The 15470-nt window shown below is 38.5% G+C and overlaps 1 protein-coding gene across 2 annotated transcripts in view; it reads right to left on the reverse strand.

Annotated features, from left to right (window-relative positions):
- INPP4B (inositol polyphosphate-4-phosphatase type II B) overlaps positions 1 to 15470 on the reverse strand; it is a 292155-nt gene that overhangs the window by 245098 nt on the left and 31587 nt on the right. The window contains exons 6-7 of one of the 2 annotated variants that reach the window (XM_043545736.1): positions 11168 to 11286; positions 8952 to 9068 (exon numbers count right to left, since the gene is read on the reverse strand). In XM_043545736.1, the coding sequence (XP_043401671.1) occupies positions 8952 to 9068; positions 11168 to 11286 (236 nt within the window). Of the gene's footprint in view, positions 1 to 8951; positions 9069 to 11167; positions 11430 to 15470 lie in introns of those variants that run through there. The other variant, XM_043545737.1, reaches the window with a different exon arrangement.

Consider the following 15470-nt stretch of genomic DNA (forward strand, 5'->3'; position numbering starts at 1 on the left):
CAGCAACATTTAGCCTATTCCCAGCAAAAAAAAAAACTTCCTCAAGATAGAAGTGTGATTATAAATACATATTTGTCATTTGAGAATGTTAATAGATATTTAAATATTGACTTTTCACTGTGTATCCCCTATACAGATAAAGATACACATGCCACCTCTTTTATATTTAAATTATAAGCCATTTGATCCCAACTATCCCACATTTTATTCACTGAACTATGTATCACTTCCTAGTCACCGTGCATGTGCCACCTGAAAATAGAGCCTACTCCAGTACATGAAATATATGTACAGCTAACATTACATACATCTCACCCGCAATTTTCCTATGTATTTGGGGGATATAATACAGAAATTGGTAGAATACAGTGGGTTGGACTGAGAGCTACTCTTATTATCAACATTGAGCTGTTAATAGCTAGGGTTAATAGCTAGCTTTACGTATATTAACATAAAATATTGTTTTGATCATTCTAATGTTGTAAAATCACCAAAGGTAAATTATCCAGAGCACCTGATTAACTTAGGAGCCCTAAGTCCCACTGACTTTCAGTCAGGCTTAGACTCCTAAGCACTTATCTACATGGGGGAAAAAAAACATGGAATAACTAGTGCGAAATAGGTAGTGCTGATTAGTTATTCTGCATTAGATCCCCAAGTGGATACTCTTACTCTGCACTACGAGTGCGACTTTGGAAGTGGATTAATCTAAACGGCACAAAGGCATGCTCAGGGCTTGTCTAGGTGAATACTTAGTGCACAGCAAGCTGCAGTGTAAATCTACAGCATTCCAGCATGCCGCACACCAAATGTCCAAGTGGAACCTGCTGTTATGCACTAAATGTTCCCTTGTGTTCTTTAATTTGCTCCACTTTGAAACAGGAGTAAGTCAGTATGCACTAGGGAACATTTAGTGTGCACCATCAGGGTCCGCATGGACACTAAGTGCACTGTAGATTTACACCCCACCTTGCCACACACTAACAGTTTGTCTAGACAAGCCCTTAATAAGAGTGTCCGCATGGGAAACTGATGTTGAATAGTTATTGAACTTTAAATTCTGACCCCTACGTATTTTACACTAACTTCCTCGGGACTTACATGTAGTCAAGTCCTCAGACACTTTTGAAAGTGAGAGTTAGGCTCCTAAGTCACTTAAGATAATATTTTCAAAATTACCTAAGTATTTACATCAGATAGATGCTATAAAAACTGAAATAAATGCATATATATTAGACTCTGCATACAGGCCATAGACATGTTCTTCTTTGCACCTACCACTGCTTTATGGTCATCACCGCAGCGTGCTTGTGTCTTACCCTCCACAAACAGTTCATAAAACATCACACTAAAAAGTGAAAGTTTTTTTCACTTCTGGCTTCCAGGATCCATTCTATTCATAGTCAGAAAACAAAACAAAAAGATCAGCTCCATAATCAGAGCAAGCTTAGAGGATTTCAGCCAAGAGCGGTTTACTGGATGCTTCTTCTCAGGAAGAGAAAACCCTATATTATACCACAATTATCATTTGCTGGCTTGAATTTTTAACAACTATTCACCCAGCTTTACAGTACTGGTATACAATTTCAGATGCAAATGTATCTGTGGTTATAAAAAATGTAATTATTTCTGAGAGACACATAGTGGGGGAAAGAACTGCATACTAGTTTATTTTAATTTACTCTGTTTTCTACCTTAAGAAATTTATAATCCAATACTTTAGAAGACAACTAGCCTACATGTTCAAAATGGTCCCAGCTTCTTACTTTTACAAGAAAAAAGCAACAGCTGAATTCCAGACTGTTCCAGCCATTCAAAATATGATTGTCTTTATCCTTTCAAAGTTTGTGTCTAAAAATAATTTATATTAGATTGTAAATTTTTGGCTGTTCTAACTGAAGAGCTGAGTTCTGAATATATAAATTCTATTTTTGCCTCTATATTTTGTGGATTGATGCCCTTTTGTAAAAGCAGGAGATGTTTGAGAAGATAAATACAAAAACAACATTTGACCTTTCACGGTGCTAAAGAATTCAGATCATAAATCTCAAAGTAATGGAACAAAATATTTAGTAGGAAAATTGTTAAAATTATTTCCTTTAGTCTAGAATTGGTTTTTGGGGGGAAAATGGAAATACCCTTTTGAAGAATAAAAGATAACACATGATGCTAGAACAAAAAGTAGCATTTAACTGGATACCTGCCATTGCTTTTTTCTGGTTTCACACACATGCTTTGGCTGTGAATACAGAAGGTACTAGCAACACATTTTCTCTGTAAACAAGAGGCCATTTTTGAAAGAGAAGTTGTATGTCTTAACTCCTCAGGGACCTGTTGCGATTTGACAAATATACAAAATATCAAGAATGAACTGGACGCGATCCAAGGCCTGGACCCTTCAAAGGAGCTGAGGGCCACAACGATCACTGGGAATTTGAAGCATTCAGCATATCAACAAGGGAGCTCAGCAACTTGAAGGACTGAACTCCAGGTAATTACACTCCCATCAAAAGAGTTCAAAAGACAAAAATAGAATTTTCTTTAGGAAAAACCATTTTTTAACCCTTTTCTCCTTTCACCAATGGATGTTGTCCCTCATTATCACTGCCCGTGGCCTGGGCCCATTTGGGGCCTGATCCAAAGTTCACTGAAGTCAATAGAAATACTCTGATCCAAACCCATTGACATCAGGTCATTGGCCAACATGTAAATATGGTTCTGATTTTAGCTATAATCACTACAGATTGAAACACTTAATTATGAAGACATCAATAATGATTTCCTCATGCGTCAGCTCCTTCTGGTTACTTTTTACATTTCTAGCCAATTTCTATAAGATTTTCCTATAATTTACTCAGGAACAAGTGTAAGGTATCAGCAATTCATGATGCCGTTTTTAATTAGTACGCATATCAATCTCCCAAATGTCTGCAATGTCTAGACCTGTTTGAACAGAGCTGCGTAGAACTGGGTCAAATCCAAACAAGATCCAGGAGAGAGTGTTACACTCTTTTGGGAGCCTCGGCGTGAGATTTATCTGCCTTAGTCTTTTACAGATAGTTAAGATGAAGCTGTTTAAAAAAACTAATATTCTTCTTTAAAAGAACACAAACTTTTGTGCCCATCAGCTTCAATACTTCTTGCAGTTTAAAAAAAAAATTATTCTGTGAATGTGATGTTCACAAAAGTGAGGAACAAACAGGAATTGCTAGAGGCAGGCATAGTTCAGGCAGGTGATGTGCAAGCTTTCACATACATCTCTGCTAATGCATTTCAAATCCTGATCTGCAGCATCTCTGGTATTCCAGCCTTGGGCCTCTTTAGCAGAGACAGCAAATTGTGCCCAAGTGTGTGGTGGTTTTGTGATATAGATCAAAGCCCACTAGGGAACATGGAACACTATCAGTTTGGATTTGGCTCCAAAACTGACTTATCTTAAAATGCCTCTTATACCATAGAAGTTCTTCATTTCCAATTACCCCAATGCCATTCATTATTAAAAGGGATATTTGCAATGGCAAGAAAATAAAAAAGCTGATACTGCCCTTTTAAAACATGCATTACAATCAGAAACATATTTTTCCCGGTTTCCATTTAAGTTGTTTAACAATTTGATTTATTTTTATTTGTTGCTGTTAATAATAAATAGAGATGTTGAGATAAAAGAAATGAGAAACCAAAGGCAGGTGGAATGTGCTATGTCCTATTTGCCTTGTATGCCTCCTGTTTCTTATTGCTCTAGGAATGCAACCTTAGGATGGCTGTTTCTATTTCAGAAGCCCCTCATTAATTCCAGTTGTTGAGTCTATCCAAAAAGGGTTATTTCAGCATGCCAGCATTTAATTTCTGCACAAAAATCATAGGTTCACTTAGATTTAATCCCAGAATACACAAAGTTCCTCCTTTTAAGTTTTACATCGATTTTATACTTCCAAATGTTTTTTTAAAAATGAGAAGAGTGTGACCTCACCACATATACATTTTATAAATAAATGAATATGGGACTTGGAAACAAGGCTACATAAATATTGACAACTGTGGGCTAGAATATTCTATTCCTCCCGTTCTCTGGGCCTGGAACTCTCCACAAAAATTCCTTGCAGAGATTCCCAGAGCATCCTGTTGAATGATCAGAGTAAACACCATTGGATCTCCTCCATTGCGGGTAGATCCTTTGGATCCCGAGAAGGCCAAGCCTAGTATACATGTGTACACTGGCTTCCAATGAGCCCCCAGAAGTATGGCTCCAGTTCAGACATGCTGTCAGGGTCTACCTGTTGAATTGCAGTCCCCAAGTTCCTTGACTTTGTATTACTTTTTCCAGGTAACTTCTGCAGTACCAGAGATGGGATGAGAGGCATCCTTTCCAGCCTCAGACCTCCTTCTCTCTATCTCCTCCTGCACACAGACCTCTGCAGAGGCCGGAGACTGGAGCACCATGCTGAAGAAGCTCCTGAGCCTCCCATTCATGGGGAGAAGTTCAGATCCATGTGTTGAAGGTCCCTCCCCATGCAGGTCAGGAGGATATCGCCTGGCCCCATAACATGTCATACTTATTCTCCATAACATTCTTCCTTCCAAGTCTCTTGTAGCATTTTAAAAACAAGGTAAGTAGATGTGATTTTACCCATTGCACAGATGGGAAGTTTGAGGAAATGAAATCACACCAGTGAAGCAAGTCAGCAGCAGAGCTAGGAACAGAAGAACCCCCTTATAAAAACGATATACAGTATTTTACAGTAATTGCCTAAAACAGTGCACTCACACTGTAGTAAGCGGTAGTGTTTGGGACAATAACTACAGAATCAATGCAGTATTTTTAATTTTGATACGAGTAGGAGTCCTGACTCTTAGTCTAATAACTAGACATGCTCTCTTCCCAGCTGTAATTTACATTAATCTGTTTCACACCTTCTATTTTCTGCAGCTCTGCTGCGCATATATGATAGTATTATCTGACTAGTGCTATACAGTATTTCTGAAAAGAATGAATCCCTTTCAGCATTAAAATTTGCTAGACCAACTTGTGCAAACATGGGCATGCTATCCTGAAATCCATTTAAAAACCTTTGCTAAAGTTAAGAATTGTATGCCTATATTAAAAGGGAAACCCCAGCATTTAAAACACTGCATATTATGCCTTTCTAGTACTATGATCTATAGAACAGCTGGAATCCAAACATTAAGACAAAACTCAATGATCAAATCTTAAAGGCAGTCTGACTTAAGTCAGTGAAACATAAATAAACTGGCTTATGGCAATATGGAAAGAAAATCTTTGTGATGTGGAAACATATGTCACTGTACATTTTTCAGAATGTGGCAGCAGCCAGTGCCTTGTATGCATGGCTTCGCTTGTTAAATTTAAAATTACAGCTTTTGAATTTCAGAGTTAACCTGAACACATTGAATTAACTTCTTTATTCCAGCTACATCTTCAAAGTAAAGTAGAAATAGCCTTATTTTTATTGAGATTTCCATTTGTATGAAAACCTTCATTAACAAAACATTCTTCCTAACCTACGCCTTTTAAATAATAAATGTTCTGTTTCATTATATTAAAAAGTTATGATTATAGAAAATGTCACACAGCCAAGATGCAATTGTGGCCAACATAATAGACAGATGCACAAAAAAAATGTGAAAAAGTGTGGCTAGAACTCCCAGCGCGTCAAGTACAATAAATGTGGTACCAGCTGCACAGTACTTAAATATAATTAAATTGCACTTGTTATATATATGCAAGTTAAATGGCAGGCCAGAGAGAAGTTAACTGTCTGCTTTCTGATTCAGGAATACAGACTTTGCAGAGATAATCTCAGATCTTTTTGAGTCAACTGTTCAAAAAGGGCAACTATAACAGCACGCTCCCAGGGCCAAAACATTCTGATATTCTCACTATGGGTGTACCCTCTGTCTTCAGTGTGACTACTTATGTGAACAAAATTTGACCAACAGTTTTTGAATTATGCTAGGAACCCAGTAGGTTTGAAAATGAGAGTCAACATCCATTGATAGAATGGGGGGTTGGGCAAAATAAATGAAAATTCTTCCATACATTTAGCTCTGACAGTTAAATCCCAACACTCAACAAACTTTAATACATGCCAAATTTATCTTATTTTAACTATTTCAGCCTCAACTGAAGTAAAGGAGAAACAATAAAAAAATAACTAAGATGGTGGAGGATAGCAGCTTTGGTTTTTGTTCTTCCAAATCAACTTTGTTCATTGATGGATGCAAACATGATCACCTCTGCTTTGTGCCAGTACAGACAAATCACTAATTTTTTTTCTAGCTTATTTACCAGCATGTATGTATGTTTCCAGTCATTCTGGGACCTTAAGATACATTGTGGGTGGTCCACACTGTGAGGATTCAGATATGATACATCTCACAACTTACTTAATTTTTGTAACGTTGAACCCCAGTTGTAATAATGTACGTTACAACTGCTACAAATATTCGTAACATATAAAGTTTTTAAAATAGCAATTTAGTAGGAATGAAATGTGGTTCTACAGGAATGTCATATGGTCTATGGAATTTAAGAAAGAGAAAGAATTTCTCTGAACTATCCTGTAGAATTCCACAGCACAGAGAAGTCCTGAATTCTATGGCCTCATTTTAAAAAACATGGACAAGTTATCAAGTGATGTTAATTATACGGGCTAGATTGTGCACTCTGCCCTGCATAAGGGGTAGCATATAGGTGTGTCACCCAAGGAGCAGTGCAGGGAAAGCACTGTGCCTTAGGGCTATCCCCTTGCTCATATCATACTGCCCATTCCAGCAGCAGATTACTACTACCCACCATATTGACTCAGCCGCTCTGTCTAGTGCGCTGATGATGAGGAGGCATAGTCAAGGCTTTACCACCCAATCCGCATCCCTCCCTGTCCACGTCTCACCCACGTCTTCAGAGAGGATGACTGGGAAATAGCAGGAACACCATTTATTCCCCTTTATGCAGTGCTTAATCTGCAATGAAAGAGGAGCCGGAGCTCAAGCTATTTTTTTTTTTTAACATAACTTGCATCACAAGCCCAGATTTCTGTGCCCAATCTGTAAAAAAAACCCTGTAACTGTTTTTATGTTAAATTAATACTTCAATTTTATCAATCATTATATCGGTTGAATATCTTTAATATATTAGAAATAACTTTAGAACACAAGAACGGCCATACTGGGACAGACCAAAGGTCCATATAGCCCAGTATCCTGTCTTCCAACAGGGGCCAACACCAGGTGCTTCAGAGGGAGTGAACAGAACAGGTAATCATAGAATCATAGAATATCAGGGTTGGAAGGGACCTCAGAAGGTCATCTAGTCCAACCCCCTGCTCGAAGCAGGACCAAGTCCCAGTTAAATCATCCCAGCCAGGGCTTTGTCAAGCCTGACCTTAAAAACCTCTAAGGAAGGAGATTCTACCACCTCCCTAGGTAACGCATTCCAGTGTTTCACCACCCTCTTAGTGAAAAAGTTTTTCCTAATATCCAATCTAAACCTCCCCCACTGCAACTTGAGACCATTACTCCTCGTTCTGTCATCTGCTACCACTGAGAACAGTCTAGAGCCATCCTCTTTGGAACCCCCTTTCAGGTAGTTGAAAGCAGCTATCAAATCCCCCCTCATTCTTCTCTTCTGTAGACTAAACAATCCCAGCTCCCTCAGCCTCTCCTCATAAGTCATGTGTTCTAGACCCCTAATCATTTTTGTTGCCCTTCGCTGGACTCTCTCCAATTTATCCACATCCTTCTTGTAGTGATCCATCCCCTGTTGTCCATTCCAAGCTTCTGGCAAACAGAGGCTAGGGACACCATCCCTGCCCATCCTGGCTAATAGCCATTGATGGACCTATCCTTCATACACTTATCTAGTTCTTTTTTGAACCCTGTTATCCCTGAACCTTGATCCAGGAAATCTATACAGACACAAAAAATTCCAAACTCCATTCTTAAAATACATCCCACGTTCAAAAGAAAACAGATCTCTAGGGGCCAAAACTCTTCCCAGATATATTGTTGGCTCTCCACTGGCCTAACTGAATTTACATATATACAAAGAACAAACATCACTCCCTTTCTTTTTAAGGAAACACCTATGCAAATGAGTACTTCATTCATGTGAGTAACTCCTGTGGCATCATCAGGACATAGTTAAGTTGCATTTTTATTTTCTACCTGAGGACTCTAGATAATGAGCTTGGGTACTGTTGTTACTATACATCAGCTTGTACAACCCTTACTCATATTAGTGATTAATTACTCACATAAGCAGTTCCACTGATTTCAATAGTCTATTCATGCAAGTAACTGCTCACTGCATTAGAGCTTCTCAATCTGGTACTATAGGGTTTAAATTTTGATTTTCCTGTGTCATACAGTATGTCTTGTACCCTTCACTATTGATCACAATGGTAGTGCTGAGGGAGATACAGATATCGATATGCAAAACATTTAACCAAAATGCGATTAACCATTACCTTTCTTAAACCTCAAATAACAGGCTTTAATATTGTTTTACATGACTCATATTACTTGATCAGTAACATATTTCTGGAAAGATTATTTACAGTCTTATCTCAATCTATTCCATATGTTCTCTGCCAGCAATAAAAAAGGCATATAATAGTAACCTTTTCTTCCCCAGAAATACCTACACAATTTCATAGAACAAGTTAAATAACAGTACATGGTCCATCTGAAGGGGGGGGGGGGGGGGGGGGGAAGAGGAACATTCCTGTCAATAATTTCTCTCCACTTTTCTAACCATCATGAAAAATATTTAAGTATATTTTTAGAAATAAAGCAAAAGCAACTCTGAGTAATCAATATATATAGTCTTCAGTTTCCAAAGTTACTAAAAGGGGAGGGGGCGAGAGAGGAAGCAAACATTATGAGAAAAAGTCTGACTAATATTTATGAAAGAAAAGGAGCTAGATACTTACCGTGTCCTGAGATTTATCTTTGACATCATAGACTGTTAGTTTTATTTTAGTCTCCTCATAGATAGGATATTCCGGTGGGAATGTCACACCAGTCAAAAACAGTGGGTCTCTTGTTCCCTGTATTGCACAAGTAAACAGCTCAGATTCAGTAAGGTAGCAGCTGTGTACTGTGAAGTATGTAATTATAGACGAGTGTGCAGAAACTATGGAGTTCTAAAGAAATATATCTGCTACAGTAAAGAGAAACCTGAACTGCCAAATGCTACCAAAGTCAGCAACACAAAACTTAATGGCATAAAAACTTAATCATACTGAAAAGAGGTTCTTCTGAGATACGCAAGAGTCTAGCAAATGATGACAAATGCCCTCAAGTGGCCCTGTCACCATACATCAGTACTCTTATTAATGTTCAGTGATAAACAATTCATTTTAAAGTAAGACGTTTTATAAAAGCGTTTCCTTGAGGCTAACAGTTACTACTGTGGACATAGACATAATTTGTGCAAACAACTGAAGATGTTGGTTGATTAAATCACCAAAAGAAAGGTCTCACAATAATATCAACACAATTTTTTAAAAATTGATCAGCTTAAGTATCATGCTGACAATTAACTCAATTTCTTAACCAATGATTACCTTCTAATGTTAAAAATGTAAGCACTGATTTTTGCACGCTCAACTCCAAACTTACCTCAGACTGACTTATAAAATAACTCTATACCTATATAAGTAGACCTTCTGTTGCTAAATATCTGGTTCAAAATATCTAGTACAAAATTTGCAATCCCCTAAACATTATTTTTACGCTACAGACTTTGGATATTACATTATCTTCTTTTAAAAAATAATACAACAGTGGTGTGTGATGGAATCCAGAAAACTGGTAGTTTTCTGATTAGCTCTAACAATTTCAAATAGCGCTACACTGGCAATTATAGTAAGTTCTAAGATATGAAAACTTTGAAACATACCATATGAAGCCATTGTTGTCATTTCTTTGGCATAAACATATATAGAAAGTTTTTTATTAAAACCAACTTTAAATGTATTTTAAAAATTATTGTAAAGATATCTTTAAATTTCCTAATAATTGAGAGGAAGTTTTTAGCATAACTCACATAACGTTTGTCTGGTGTACCTTCCATTTTTAACGAAATCCACCAACTACTAAAAAGGAAGTGTCCTAACCACAGACACCCAGAGCGTGAATATGACAAATTCAGAGCTCTGTTCAGAATCTGGGTCATACTCATAATAGAAAATGAGTCTACTTCTGTCTGAATCATTTATTCCACCTACAACAGTACATCAAGCTAGACAGTCTGCACTGAACCATTCTGATCTGTTGCAGGCTATTTGAGTGATGCAGTTTCAGGATGGCTGACGGTTCAAATCATGACAACTGAATTAGCAGTCAGCTGGAATCAGAAGATCACACAAAGTGCTTATGAAATGTTCCTATGGCTTAGATTTATCAAACAGCTCACTTTATCTGTTAAAGTAATTTTGAATTTGTATTTGGGGGAACACTTTCCTGCTTTTAATAACCTTCTCCAATATTTTGTACATGAAAAGTTAAGTTTATGCTACATAGTTTCACTTATGTAATTATCATAGTAAATAAAAACTTTACTGTTTATGAAAATGAAATTTCAGGGGGAAAATACAAGGGCTAGCAAAGCAACCATGCAACTTTTGCTACAAAACGTAAAGCAGGTTATTAAATCTATACATACCTCTCCTTTTCTGATCAAAAAACAAATAAACACTTTTAAAACCTCCAAAAATGTCAAGTTTCCAATTGAGGGGAGAATAAAACAAAAATGAAAAGATAACACACTATATAATGTGTAGTACTTTCTTCTGTGATTAAAATGTTTGCACTCATATTTTAGCTTATTTTTACATAGCTTTGTTTCTTAAAGAGAGTAAATATTCTCTAGCTCATTCTAAAGCTATGTCTGAAGAGCCAGACTATTCTTTATGTCTCCTGTTAGAAAAATAGACCTTTCATGAACAGGCAAGTTCATTTCCGACTGTTTATCCTGGTTACATGCCAAGAACTGCAGAACGTTCTCAGGTATGCTTTGCTAATAGCTACAGTGAAGCTTGCCTACTAAAGACCATGCACTAACTTGTTTCAGCTGTTCATTTACTTTCTAAGGAAATAATATGAAATTTAGTAATGAATGGTAATGTAATAAAAGAAAGCTCACCTCCACAATTTCAGTGCTTGAATATCTCGTCAAAGTCTGTTCTGCTGGATGTACTACTGAGATCTGTACAAATGTATTCAGCTTCCGATCACGGGCAGTAGCCACTAGATCCTTGCAGGCTGGAAATGGCACAGGAGAAAAAAAAAATCTCTAAAAACAAATCAGAGAAAACTCTGACATGGGACAAAGCAGACTAAACTATAGCTCTGGATTAAATCTCTGAAAGACTTGAGCTGATTTAGCAGAGGAAGTCCCTTGGAAATAGTTTACAGAAATAGGAAGTCACATGCTGCAGAGCTGAACTGAGATTTCATTTCTACTAACCACATTTGCAGCTCCTGCAGGACTTCCCTGCCGGAGGCTCATCAGCTCTTTTATACGAACACATGCGCACGCACAGGCACACTCTGTGACACTGGATAACTTCAAAGTTAAAAAATCAGCTTATTTGCCATGAAATCTCTCTCAGGCAGCCTTACTTGGTCATCTTTTGTCTGACAAACTTTATGGTATTTCACTGTTTCTGGAAAATTCTAAACCAATTAAAATTTGTCATTGATTACACTGGTTTAGATGTTCTAACACCACATTATCAGTTTCTTGATTAGTATTAATCACAGGGTAAAAATCTACATTTTTAAAAGCACCAACAAAAATCAACTGTTCTGTCAGCGACTGACAGATATAAATGGGAAGACTAATTGCACTCTGGCTATAACACATCATTATTAAAACTCATTTTACTGGATAAATATGGAGGAATTCAGTTTTTAATTAATAATGAGCTTTCAGTCTGGGCTGAAAAATACGCAGTTAGTGCTTCACATAGCCATGCAAGTGAGTGAGTTTACTTTCCAGACCCAGTCTCTCATGTCTTCTAACAGAAAGAGCAGAAAGGGCTGCAAAAGCAGTGCCCCTCACTTCCTTCAGCGGTGAGGAGCAGGAGCACAGCTGAGCTGCTCTGCAGTAACCAGCGTTGCCACTGGGGACATGAATTGGCTCCAGAGCTGAATGGAACCCATCCAGCTCTCTTCAGTTACAAAAAGTTCCTACAATGTGGGGTGTAATGGGATTTATAGATTTTTCAGTCCCCACAGCGGTACCCTAGAAACCCTGCCAAGCCAGGCAGAAGTTAATTCCAACCAAAGGTTCGGGCTGATCTCAGGGAGTTACTGCCAGCTCGGAACTCATTTAAATGCCTCTGACCTTCAGGCTCAGCACCTTAAAGATGAGCTGGGTTACTCAAAGAGCAGGCAAACAAGCTAGCTACCTGGCTCTGATAAGGAGGCAAGATGGGGAGTTCTGAAGAAACAAACACATACCTAATTTGGTTTGTATTTTTTTGCTGTGTGTTTGGAGTTTATTGTGTTTGGAATGCCTTATAGACAACATAAAAGGAAAGCAGCCAGAAACTTTCATCATTTTTGTATTATGGTTAAATCAGAACCTGGAAATAATAAAACATAAGCCCCAGACAGTATTTTGAGGTTTCTTTTTAAATCTGGATTGCCAGTGAAATCTATTGCTAGACACTCTAACACTGGTCCTACCACATCTTAGTACTGAAAGTAAGAATATGGACAACCTCTCTACATGAAGACCACCTCATGAAATGGATGATGTAATGGCAACAAAGCCAAAGAGCTCCTCAGCAGCAATTTCTGGAGCCACTGCTTTAAAAGATCCCCAACTCACTGACATGTCTATAACTACCAGCACCACCCTATCTGATTTGGAGGCCTACTTCATTATGTTTGAAAGAGTGATTATCGCATCCCAGTGGGCCAGATAGACACAGCCTACCTGAATTGCACCCTTCTTGAAGGATGACGTAAAGCAGTTTACAAGGCCCTGAACAACAAGGAGTATGAGTAGCTGAATTTGGCAATGCAAATTCCAGTCACAATTATTCCTCGCAAGGTCCTGATCTCAAGCCATCACCCAACCCCTACAGGGCAAGTCTATCCTGTGATACCAGACTGTGAATAGCTCAGGGAATCTACTGTTCTAGGAAAATACCTGTACATCCTTGCAGGGAATGTGCAAGACTGGGTCATCAGCATAAGCTGGCACTGTGTCAGAAGCATTCCAGGCAATGAACAACATGCTTTGACTTGAACTTACAAGTCACTTCAACCCAGATACCAATCCTGAAAGGAGGGTCCAGTCCCCTGGAAATATGATGAGCCATCAGAGATGATGGGGGAAAAAACCACTAGGCTATCAGAGGAGACAGGTGAAAACAGACAGATACTCAGAGCGATTTCCGAGTCCTACCAGGGAACCTTCCACTGGCCAATTACAAAAGTAACTGTTAGATTACAGAGACCAAAGAGATCCATTTGACTAACTGTTTTAGTTGTGGGATTGTATGGAATAGTGGACAGAGGCTTTTGTGAGCTGATCAGTTGGGCAGGGGGAAAAGAAAAGGATAACATCAAGTCTATGTAGACCCAGTGAAGATTTGGTAGTCTCAGAAGTAACTCATGTCTGAGTTAGACTCTGGCTGTGCCCAAAACACCAACCTGGTATAGATCCTGTGCAGATCACCTGTGTCCATGTAGTCTTATCTCTACGAGCATCCTGATCAAAGCAGTGAAGGTTGGGATTGAGATTGCTAGCAAGGTACCTTGGATCATCATTAGGATGGTTTCAAACACTGATGAGGCTGAACCAGATGATAGCAAGGCTGGGAAATAGTGATTGAAGATTTGAGGTAACATTTTCAAAAGTGCCTAAGTCTCACTGTAAGTTAGTGGATTTGGGGCTCTTAAGTACCTAAGTCACGTGAAAATGGGATGTAGACCCCTAAGTCACTTAGGCACGGTTGAAAATTTTACACTTGACAAGACTCCCTCAAAATTTACGACACCCATTCTTGATCCCAGAAAAGTCAGAGAGGAAAGTAGGCAGTTTTATTTTCAGGTCAGTTTGTGAAATCCCCCAAGAATGCTGAAACTAGCCATGGTGTTATATCTTTACCAAACCTCACCTCAGAACTCTTGTCAGGATCTTATGATCTGATGTAGTAACTACATGAAAAAGAGGTCTATCCACAGCTAACTATAATGGGTCCATCACCTGGAAGTCCCAAATTTTGCAATTTCCCCACTTCGAAACAAAGGCATTTGCTCTGTTAGGTAGAGTCAGACTGCAGACAAGCTAGTATACCACCAGCTCTCAGCACCAACAGATATCCAACCAGAGACCTTCCATAGCTCATGCGCTGTCTTGTTCAGACTACTTAGAAAGAGACAACACATAGTAACATGCACAAGCCAAATCTTATTGTCTTGGGGTTCACAAGACAATCAGTTTCTGCGCCTCCTGTTCAGAATGCCAACATGTGGCAGCAAAAGGAAATTTCGGGATTCCCCTAGTGCCCTTTGAGCACATAGAGATAAACATTATTAGACTCTTAGGGGACACCAATTCACCCCAGTGGTGGTCAGTTACACCATTCGCTATCCTAAGGCCATACCACTGAGGTGAGCGCCTGCCCAGATCATTGCCAAAGAACTCTATAGAGGACTTCTCTTAAGATCTGCTATCCCATGAAGATCTCACTGACGGCACTAACCTATGCTTTGTCTAATACTAGAAGCCTGGGATCTCATTCAGATGTATCACTTTGAACCTTAGCATATCACCCAATCACCCACACAAATGGTCTGGTTAAAAAAACAAACAAACAAACAAACAAACAACACCTCTCGGAAGGCATGTTGTGAAACTTTGTGGAGTCAAAACAAGAGACTGGGAACAGCTGACTTCATCCTGTTTACAACATGGAAAATTCCACAGATGTCCACTGCTTTCCTGCCCTTAGAATTGTTGTATTGGCTCTATCCCTGGGAAATCCAATATCTTGTTGGCTGCTCTCTCTAAGATTCTTTAACATTCTTTTGATATACAAAAATACAGTATGGTTCAGGAAACTAACATTCTACTGCATAGAATGCAAATGTTTGCATAAATGCAGCCATTTAATAGAACTGAAATATTCTATAGAAAATAGTTTGTATAAAACAACCCTGACATGTCCTGTAGGAGTGTATTCTTAACCAGATGTGTAACATACAACGTGGGAAGGGGTAGACAAGATGAACATAGTTCCCCCTTATCCTTGATGCCCAAGGCCAGCCACACATGCACACACACAGGCAGAGGTTTAGATTACTTTTCAACACTACCCTATACTTAATTCTGGAAATGACGGAAAACTTAGTGAACTGAGAAGCAGCAGCCTGGAATTGCATGCCAAAAGTATATGAATCTATTCATTGTGACCATTGACTCATCA

The sequence above is a fragment of the Chelonia mydas genome, chromosome 4, assembly GCF_015237465.2.
Source record: "Chelonia mydas isolate rCheMyd1 chromosome 4, rCheMyd1.pri.v2, whole genome shotgun sequence".
NCBI classification, from domain to species: Eukaryota; Metazoa; Chordata; order Testudines; family Cheloniidae; genus Chelonia; species Chelonia mydas.